At 49.1% G+C, this 10,150-nt stretch overlaps 4 protein-coding genes across 4 annotated transcripts, besides 2 other annotated features; 2 read left to right on the top strand and 2 right to left on the bottom strand.

Moving 5' to 3' along the window:
• Positions 1 to 44: 44 nt before the first annotated feature.
• On the bottom strand, positions 45 to 587 carry FPSE_08891 (uncharacterized protein; the record flags this gene model as incomplete). The annotated part of the gene is made up of 1 exon (XM_009262009.1): positions 45 to 587. The coding sequence occupies one exon, from the start codon at positions 585 to 587 to the stop codon at positions 45 to 47; it is 543 nt and encodes a 180-aa protein (XP_009260284.1).
• A 432-nt stretch (positions 588 to 1,019) lies between these two features.
• FPSE_08892 (uncharacterized protein) lies at positions 1,020 to 2,140 on the bottom strand (the record flags this gene model as incomplete). Its single annotated transcript, XM_009262010.1, has 3 exons — positions 1,020 to 1,097; positions 1,162 to 1,503; positions 1,562 to 2,140. 3 exons carry the CDS (start codon positions 2,138 to 2,140, stop codon positions 1,020 to 1,022), a joined length of 999 nt encoding a protein of 332 aa, XP_009260285.1.
• Positions 2,141 to 2,981: 841 nt separating this feature from the next.
• On the top strand, positions 2,982 to 4,502 carry FPSE_08893 (uncharacterized protein; the record flags this gene model as incomplete). The annotated part of the gene is made up of 1 exon (XM_009262011.1): positions 2,982 to 4,502. One exon carries the CDS (start codon positions 2,982 to 2,984, stop codon positions 4,500 to 4,502), a length of 1,521 nt encoding a protein of 506 aa, XP_009260286.1.
• A 1,949-nt stretch (positions 4,503 to 6,451) lies between these two features.
• Positions 6,452 to 6,484: a microsatellite.
• A 797-nt stretch (positions 6,485 to 7,281) lies between these two features.
• Positions 7,282 to 7,317: a microsatellite.
• A 530-nt stretch (positions 7,318 to 7,847) lies between these two features.
• Positions 7,848 to 9,857, top strand: FPSE_08894 (uncharacterized protein; the record flags this gene model as incomplete). The annotated part of the gene is made up of 1 exon (XM_009262012.1): positions 7,848 to 9,857. The coding sequence occupies one exon, from the start codon at positions 7,848 to 7,850 to the stop codon at positions 9,855 to 9,857; it is 2,010 nt and encodes a 669-aa protein (XP_009260287.1).
• Between the last annotated feature and the right edge of the window lie 293 nt (positions 9,858 to 10,150).

The raw sequence follows: 10,150 nt of genomic DNA, 5'->3' as shown, positions 1-10,150 counted from the left end.
CTTGCCTGAGAGCACACACCTTGCCTTGTGTGCCGAGAAGAGTTTCAAAAGTCCAACGATGCGTTTCTGAAGGGAATAAGAGCCAAAATAACTGCCTGGGTATAATAGGCTGCTCGATCAATGACACCGCCTGTCAAAAGCCCAACTGAACCTTGTTTGTTCTTCGAATCGGTCTGGCCAAACACCATGTCATCCGCATGGCCCAACTCAACCCCCTCTTTCAGCAGCTTGCACGTCTTTTCGGGCAGAAAGTAGGCTGATGTACGTGCCTTGCCAACTTTTCCTCTCTTTCCAATGACTACGATCCACGCAAAAGAGCAGATAGAGCCGTTGTGGGATTCAACGCCTCCTTCAATGCCAATCCAGAAGTCTGCCTCCGGCTTTAATGTTTGTGCATTCTGAGCTCTGTTTGTCGCTCCGCGGAGTGTTTCCTCGTCAGAGAAGGGCTGATCCGAGACGTGGGAGTGTACACTCAGACCTTGGAAGTCGTGGGTGCCCGGGAACATCTGGTTAAACCCTTCACGTGTTGCCTTGATCTTTGGGATGTTGTTTGAGGCAACAACGATGGTTTTTCGAAGAGGGTCCATTATAGAAGTTGAATATCTGTCGAGGCGATCCGAACGATAGTTCGTTGATGCTGGCCCCGATCAACTTGAAGGCGAAACGCAGCACTTGGAAATTGTTATATGGAAATTTTGGGCGACTGCCTCTGTCTTAGATTTCGCCGATACTCTGCGGGGTTGGAACCTATGGTTGAACTTTTGTCCCCACAAGCCATTAATCTACTGCAAGGAGTCGATTGTGAACGGCATAAATCACATCAATGACTACTGAGATCACTACATAAGCAGACCAACTATCCACGACTTTGGCTCTGAGAGATTGGCTCCCCCCTGGTAAAGACACGGACAATCATAGAACGCAAATCCATTAAGGGCGAATGCTACGCGCAGTCAACAAGTAAAATTCAAGGGAAAATATCGAACACTCTTCAGTCACGTTGCTACATGGGTAGCTCTTCAGGACCCCAGTACTTTCTCCCAGTTTTGCTCGCTGATCCAAGCCTCGATACTCTGAACATCTGGAGGTGTCTCAAGCTGGATGTACATCGCGTTAGTGTTTATCTTTCGCAAGCGAGAACATCGAGAGAGAAGAGCTTACAGTAAAAGGGTGGATATATCCTGCGTTATCACCGCCGTGTAGCCCGACCTCGTTGACAAAGGCAAATGTTTCACGAAACTCGTCTCTCAACTCGGGCTCGCAGTCCCAGGTGAACTGTCCAAGTGGAAATTTCAATATCTCTGTGTCATATCCTGTCACGTTGCTGAATATGTCGACAAATTGTCGGAATGTCAACCAAGCTCGGTATCCGATAACACCCTTATTTGGGCCGTTTTGAACTAAAGATTTTACAAAGGGTCCAGAATCTTCATCATGTACAATGAATGGTAGTTTGTTGTCGAGATCCAGGTTAGTTGAAAATTGTACACAGCCGTTGTCTCCCTGTATTGTAGTGTCAGTTAAAATTCAAATACACTACGATGGGAATCAGAGGGCTCACCTTTGTGGGCTGTGACATTGGGTGACTGAGGAAGTTTCTCAAGAAGTAGCCTGGAACGAACACACTCGTCTTGGACCAAAGATCTGGCTGGTGTCGTTCACCGTATTCAACTGCATTGGCTTTTGAGTCAAAGTGACAGACCTCGGTGTACTTTCCGTCTGTCAATTTGGTCACATTTGGCAGTGATGAGATAACGAATCGTTCCAAGCTCGTGATTTTGGCAGCTTCATCAATGATACTCTTGAGTTGCTGAGTTTCCTTTTGTTTAACCCATTCGTTGAATAGTGAGCCAGGCTCTGGTTTGTCGGTGTCATCAGATTCGCTGTAAATGCCCCAGAAGTCACTGATGGCGAAGATGACATTGGCGTCTCGGAAGGCTTTTGCAAGAGACACCTGGTCGTTCAAATCTGCCCGTACCATATCTACTCCACGGGATTGGAGAGTCTTTGCTCTTGGGCTCGAAGGGTTTCGGGTGATGCCACGAACAAGCCATGTAGGATCTTTGAGAAATGTCTCGACAACAGAGCCGCCTTGCCCTCCTGTTGCACCAACGACAACAATGAGCTTAGATGTGGTCATGTTATTTCCAGATATAAAACAAGCTTGAATGAGTAACGGTGAGGGTGGTTGTTTGGCGTTGTCTGGTTTTATATATTTGCTTTTATATGTCCGACCATTGCCCTTTACCTATCATTCACTACCATACCATGACTTGCTGACATGGTATCGTTTGATTATTAAGTTGAATATGAATTATGCCGTTATGTTCCGTTGAATCTCACTTTCTGACATACTTCTTCTCTTCGCTTTTTCCCAACGCACCCGTTCGATTTGTAATATGTTTCTTATTGGTATCTTCAACGCTGCTCCAGTGACAACGAGTTATCCAACCTTTTTTCACATTGATACCTCACAAGCTAATACGGCCCGTTCCAGTCGTTTATTTCAAGTTAAATCATTTTTGTCTTTTGCAGACATTACTCAAGATCAGAGCATAATATGCTAATTATTTATATTATTTTACTTACATTAGCGATAGGTACTAAGGGATCTCTTCGGAAAAGAGGCTATGAAATGTGAGAATTGTTTTTAAAAATAACATGATACTATGAAAGTCGTTTAGTAGGTAATGGAGATTGGCTTAAGCCTGAGGATACAAAGATAAATATAATAAGAGTATAGGTAGTCTAGGTAAATAGCATAAACAGCTACCGATTCCGTGTCACTACTGGTTCAGTGGGGTCCGAGATCGGTGGGTCGCGACGTCTCGTCTCTGTAAGGTTCGCTTGACACGAGAATTCTTCTTGTAAACATCTTCTACTCTATGCAATTCGCCCTCGAGTGAGTGGATCGTTGCATTAAAGCTCGACTTGTATCTACTGAGGCCACAGTAGGCATTGCGATATTGACTACCAACCCAATGCCTCGGAGCGAACGTCGGCGCGGCGAGCGCCAGCAGCGAGAGCGGGAGCAAGACTCTCAGTACAATGGCGTGTTGCACGACGAGACATCGCCATTGCTTCCTCGGATATCAGAGGTCAGCGAGCCTGAGACATCAGTATCGCTTACAGACGTCCACAGTCTGCTGGCGGAAGCAAAGCTACTGTGCCGATATTCGCTTCCTCTGATAGCAACCTATCTTCTACAATATTCTTTCACCGTTATCACCACCATCGTCGCTGGCCGGCTAGGCGCCGAAGAGCTCGCGGCGTCTAGTCTGGCGCTGACAACAATCAACATTATCGGCTTCACCATCTTCGAGGGCATGGCCACGGCACTCGACACACTATGTGCTCAGGCGTACGGTTCCGGTCGCTATACTGGTGTCGGAATGCACATCCAGCGCATGATGGTCTTGATGGCTATCGTCATGGTTCCCGTCGGTGCCATCTGGCTATGCTCTCACTGGATCCTCCCGCTTCTCGTCCCCCAGCGAAGCCTTGCCCTCAAAGCAGCGTCGTTCTTGCGGGTCAGTCTTGTCGGATTGCCCGGCTACGCTTTCTTCGAGGCCGGCAAGAGATTCCTACAGGCTCAGGGCGAATTTGGCCCGGGCATGGTCGTTCTCATCATTTGCGCTCCTGTCAATGCCTTTTTGAGCTGGTACTTTGCTGTCAAGCTCAATATGGGTCTCGATGGTGCTGCGTTTGGCCAAGCGCTCGCCAATAACCTACGTCCCGCGCTGCTTCTGCTCTACGTTATCTTGATTGGCAAAAAGTCCCATCGTTGTTGGGGTGGTTGGGATGCCCGCGCCGCCTTTGCGGTACGTGAATGGGGCCCCATGGTTCGTCTTTCTGTTGCCAGCACGGCTGTTAACCTTGCTGAGTGGCTTGCCTTTGAGATCCTCATGATCAGCACTTCGTACATCGGCACTCCTCACCTCGCTGCCCAAACCGTTCTTAATACCCTCTCCATCGTAACTTGGCATGTGCCTTTCTCTATCAGTGTCGCCGTTACCACTCGCTTCGGCCATCTCGTAGGGGCTGGAGCTCTAAAAGAAGCGCGTCGGGCGGCGATTCTGTATTCCATTGTCTTTATCGGTGTCGGCATCTTGGATGGCGCGTTCCTGTTCCTTCTGCGACGACCACTCGCAGCTTTGTTCTCGGATGATTCTACGGTCAAGGACCTTGCTGTAGGATCCATGGTCACTGTGGCCTGCTTTCAGATCATTGACTCCGTCATCTGCGGCACCAACGGTGTGTTGAGGGGCCTGGCGAAGCAGTCTGTTGCTGCTTGGGTCGTGCTGGCGGTCAACTACCTGGCCGCTGTGCCATTCGCCATTTGGCTCGAGTTGGGAAGTCCCGATTTGAAGCTCGACGGCCTCTGGATTGGTCTTGGAAGTGGCATGGTCATCATCGCGGGTATTGAGTGTGCCTACATGAAGTGGATTAGCTGGCAGGACTGCGTAGACGATGTAAAGGAAAGAGAGGATGACGGAACATAGACTTTGCTTGTCTTAGCAAGTCCGGAAGGCTCCTTAGTTTTTCGGCTGTAATTTCCAAACTATTTTAGCTAAAAGTCCGGATACATGGTAGCTGTAGGTAGCAGCTTTACGATAAACCTAACAGCGGTTTTAGATGATGTGCATATATGTACATGGTGGTTGTCCTTATTCCATTCTTGCTTCTATACCTACCTAGGTAGGTAAGTGCCTTTGATAACACTCTCAGATCCTTTTTTGGCATGATCTTGACTTGCGTATTATTTCGTTACTTAGGGTCTTTAGTCAAGATAAGAGTAGCTTGCTTCTTTAAGCATATCAAGATAGAATTAACTATTGGTACTTTAACGTTGTCATATAATTCTGTTCATATTCATGCCTAGTACCTAGTTAGCTATAGGGTGGGCTGGCTAGAAACAAGAACCAATCCACAGTCCTTGGCTTGGCTTGGCTTGTTTATTGTTTTGAAGTTCGCAGAAACTACCTGGACTGCTTTTTCTAGTTGCAGAATAAAGGCCATGCTGTTAAGTTTTTTGTTTTTTAAGTAACCAAAAGTGTTGGAATGTTGTTCATCAACAACTAATTAAACATGCTAACCATTCGTTGGTCCAAACCCCCAATTGAATTTGGGCTGGGAATGTTTGCTGTGATGTCATAGGGTTGCTTTGGACCCTGAATATTTCCAGGCACTTGGACCTTGGATGGGCACAGATGCCTACTGACCCAGGTTGTTTATTTCCAACCTGGGTAGTCCAGGCAGTTGACGTGGACAACAATTTGTTTACCTGAAACGAACACAGCAGAAACAGGCGGCAGTCGGCAGTGTCGTCAGGAAACACGGTATTTGCTAGTACTACATCGCAATGCCAGTTACTTGGTCAACACCAAACATGATGGTATGCAGTAATAGTTGAGCTGCAGGGGAACGACAACAACCTAGGTAGTTAGCTACCTGGCTAACTGATTGCTAGTCAGGGGTGAGAAAGTCATCAGGTCAACAAATAATAGAAATGTCATCTGGGATCTGCTGTCAAGCCGAGACAATCGCATTCCAGAAGATCTGTAGAGCAGTTAGTACATCGGAACAACGGGCAGGCTTCATGCTTGTCGCCGTTGAGGCTCATTCAAGGATCAGCGGTTTACCCTAGAGCAATTTCGTCCAATTTCGTCATGAGCGCTTGCTTCACTTTATGGATGCCCAAGAGTCAGAACTATCTGATTCTCCCTTCGCGCAATTCCGATTCCAATTTCGACTTGACGCTTGATCCCTTGGCGCGTGGCTTTGAAAACTGGGCCACCACTCATGACCCAAGTCAGTGAGGGAAAAAAAAAGGGACCCTGGTCAATCGTCATCCATCCTTGATTGTCCCAAATGGCCCCGTCATAGCTGCCCACTTTAGGCCACTTTATTCCTCCATTAGGGAAGACAGCACTTTACCTGCAGTAGCAATTAGCGATGTTTCAACAAACCATGGCTGCAACAGAGCAGCAGACTTCTCAAACTTGGGTCTTGTCTCAGCTCATGCCAACTCCTTTCTCTTGGATCTGTCTGCACATAACCGTATTTTCCTTCTTCTCCTTTCTCGGTCTATCACGACTTGGAGAATCCTTCTTCTGCGCCCTTTCCCTTTTGAGCTCTTAACTTTCAGCCATGGCGGTAGACTTTTGTCGATGAAACCCAGGAGTTCGGGTTTTCAAGATGGGAGGGCTCGGACCTGGCTTGGTGTTGGAACGTGGGTACGGTATGTAGGTGCCTCGGCGATAATTCAGAGCCTAGACATTCAGGCCAGGGAGCTTTGATGAGTGAGTGCTGGATTATTTGTTGGTAGCCAAAGAAGATAGAAACGAACCAAGCCCCGGATAGGGCGTTGGAACGGCCCCTGCCTCGAATCCATCACTACTGCAGCTGCAGCGCACGGGCTCTCGCTGTAAGTAAAGGCGCAAGTCTGCCCGGTCTGGTCTGGTCTGGTCTGGCCTGGTCTGGTTGAGCTTTCACGATACTTGATGTGCAAGTACCGCGCGATCAACCGTCAGCGATAACTATTCCCAACAAGGGTTAATTCGATAGCAAGCGCCTGCGATGTGATAGCGTGGCGTCAGCAGACGATCCGTGGCGCAGGCGGCAACGCTAATGGCCTGGTTGGCCAAGTCAAGGTCTGGACCACGTCGCGTTTCTCCTTCCCTACTGGGTAACTGACGTGTTAGAGGCCTACACGGCGACGGTACTTGCTTCGGATGTACTCTTGCTCCTCTTTCCTGCCTGCCCAATACCTGACCAAGTCGAGCACAACGACAGGTGAGACGAGGCGAAAATGAACGAGACAAGCAGCAGATGCGATTCATGAGCCCAATACGCTTGCTCGCCCTTTCCCGTCCTTTCAGACGGAAAATCTACCTAGGTATTCTTGACGACAAGACTTGTAGACCTCAAGTATACAGGCAGGCGCTTTAACTTGTTTATCTGTTGAGTTGCGTCAACATCATTACATCGTCAAACGACTTTCCGAAAGACTCCACTTCCCAATTACGATCCGCGACCGATACGATACGACACGACTTTGTCGGATTGGGACTCAGCTCCATCTCACAAGCTTGCGGAGAACCAGGGACCGCCGTCGCCTGTGCTACCCTGCCTACCTGCTACCGTACCGTACCGTAACAGGTCCAGGTTCACACCAGACCCAGTACCATACAATACCCACGTATTCGTACCTTCCTCTCGCTTCCTCTCTTCCTTCTCATTACACATTTGCTGCCAGAGCCTGGCAACAGCAGTCAAGCAAAATCAAATCAAATCAAATCAAACCAAACCCAATCATACCGAACAAGCCACAGCATTTCAATTCTCAACCCTACCTATCGACCGACCGTAGCTTCTCCTTAGCCGTGGAACGTGGCTCACTCATTTTCAAGCACAAGGTCTCACTCCGCCGCTCGGATCTCTCGTCTCCCATCTCTCATTTGGCTCGCCGTCACTTATCGGGCCCGGAGGATCCGTCTTCTCCATTTCCACGTTTACTCTCCTTGTTCTTCCTCGAGTGTTGAACTTTTTCAACAAGTTTGTCGATTGACTTGTCGTCTCATATCGACCTGCCACACCAGGTCAGGTCACGCCTCTCTGGGCCGAGAGCACAAGACGTACCCATCCACCTGATACAGCAACCACACGCCTGATTATAATGGATTCGTACGTTGCCATCTTTCCCAGCTTGAATTGACCCAGGACATTCCAACTGCACCTTCTAATGTTCCGGTGGCACACATGCTCAACCGAACTCTATTACCTAGCTTCGGCCACTTCCATATGCTATTATTGGCTTGAAACTTACAAGCTGTAGATTTATTCCAATGTCAGCCGCCGCCGCCGGTTGGGGTCAGCCTTTGGCAACAAAATCGCCAGCATCCCGACGATCATTAGGCCACTTCAGGTCTCTCTCCTCCATCGCAGCTGCCCCCAGCTACCATCCCCGAACTCCGTCGCTCACTCCCGACCGCACGCCGATCAAATCCTCATCCTCCACACATCTACCTCTCGGGGTAAAGAGTGCGTCTGTAGATTTTGGAGACGAGATGAGCACCATACCCGACCCCCGAAGTCGAGCCATTAGTCCGGCTGATGACAGTGGTGTTGCGACTCCTAACCATCACCCTGACCTTAATGATGAAGTCGCCACTCTCAGCAACAAGCTCATCAATGCAATCAACCATCAAACAATATTAGACGACTCATTATCCGCCGCCCGCCACGAACTTGATGCCGCACGCGATCGTATTCGCGACTTGGAAACTCAAAACGCCTCGCAACGCGAAATGTTGGCCGGTGACGTGTGGGTTCGTAAACACACCGTTGAGGCTGAAAAGAAGGTTTGGCAGGCCAAAATAGCCGTGGAGCGCCAAAAGCGTCTTGACACAGAAATGGAAAAGAAGAAGATCGAGCAAGAACTGGAAAATCTTACCGCCGCATTGTTCGAGGAGGCGAATAAGATGGTTATCGCTGCCAAGGAAGAGGCCAAAGCTGATCATGAAGTCTTGCAACGCAAGAACGACCAGCTCAAATCTCAACTCGCAGATACAGAGAGCATACTCAAGTCGCAACAAGAGCAACTTGTAGAGCTCAAGCATGTCATGGAACACATGGCTGCCGGACGAGAGGAACACACTAACCCTACTGCTCCCTCTTCTCCTGGATTGACAAAGCCTGACACTCGGGACGATCGCCGATCCTCCACTGAAGAGCCAATGCCTTCGTTATGGAGTGCTGCCGCGGTTGTCGAACCCGCCCATCCAACGAGCCTCTCCCATCTCATCCAGCCCGTCTTGCGAACCGATCTAGCTTCTTATGATGACTTTGTCAGCCTCACCCGGATCTCTCGAAACCGCGCCAGTAGCCGTGTATCCTCAGGCTCCGTGAGTGCATTGAATGCGTTGACTGGGTTTGGACTCGGCGGTTCAATATCAAGCGCCCATCCCTCAAACGCATCTACTACTTCGCTCGGCACTCCTATTCCTGGTCCCGGAAGTGCACCTCAGTCACCGAATACCCCAGCCTCAACTGTCAGCGCTGCTTCGAACGCCTCGGCCACCCCTCTCCCAAGTTTAAGAGAGACGAAGTTCTACAAACGTGTTCTGGCAGAGGATATCGAGCCCACACTCCGTCTGGACATGGCACCAGGATTGTCTTGGCTCGCTCGACGATCAGTTATCGCCTCTATTGCCGACGGAACATTGGTAGTTGAACCTGTGCCAACAACTGGATCCCTTGTCGCACTGACGAAGCCACAATTTTACCCCTGTTCACTATGCGGTGACTCTCGCAAGGGTCCAGAATATCTTCGTAACCATCGATTTCGAACAAGTGAGACCGACTCCGCTCAACGACATCCTCTGTGCAAATATTGCCTCAACCGTGTGCGCTCAACCTGCGATTTCTTAGGCTTTTTACGGATGGTCAAGGATGGCCATTGGCGAGCCGATAATGAGGATCATGAGAAGGCTGCCTGGGAGGAGAGCGTTCGACTCAGAGAGCAGATGTTTTGGTCTCGCATTGGAGGAGGTGTCATCCCAAGCATTCCAGCCCCGATCTCTATCGACATGGAGAAAAGTCCGCGTAACAGCGACGACGGCAGTGTGAGGTCTGACCATCTTGAAGTCCCTGGTTTTCAAACCCCACCCACGACAATGGAGCGAACGCTAAGCGATATAAGTAACGTTGTACCGATAGAAGAGCCACATACACCTCCTATGCAGATCGATGGGCCCAGGAGTGTTCGCACTTCCGTTCAGTCTCTTGAAGTAAAAAGTGCCTCTGGATCAGAGGAGACAAAGCGACTATCCCTCACGATCCCAGCCACGGATTAGCAGCGCAATATTCTTTCAAAGCCCTCTTGACGCCAACAGTCTTGACACATAATGGGTTTTGTGTATTACTATGTATACTATTTTGATCTTCAGGATTGCATGCATTGCTTTCTTTTGTTTTCTTTTTTGGATCATGCCTTCTTCGTGGCACTACTCGACAGATTGCTAGAGCAAGCTATCATGGAACTTAGGGAGTAGGCGGTTCAACACTTACTCCTGTACTTTTTTATCGAACGAATACGGCACGGGACTTGGCTGGAGGTATGAAAGTAAGAATTGGTCGGTTGCTTATG

The sequence above is a fragment of the Fusarium pseudograminearum genome, chromosome 2 (assembly GCF_000303195.2).
Source record: "Fusarium pseudograminearum CS3096 chromosome 2, whole genome shotgun sequence".
In the NCBI taxonomy this organism is placed as follows: Eukaryota; Fungi; Ascomycota; class Sordariomycetes; order Hypocreales; family Nectriaceae; genus Fusarium; species Fusarium pseudograminearum.
This window is presented reverse-complemented; position numbering and strand designations above follow the sequence as displayed.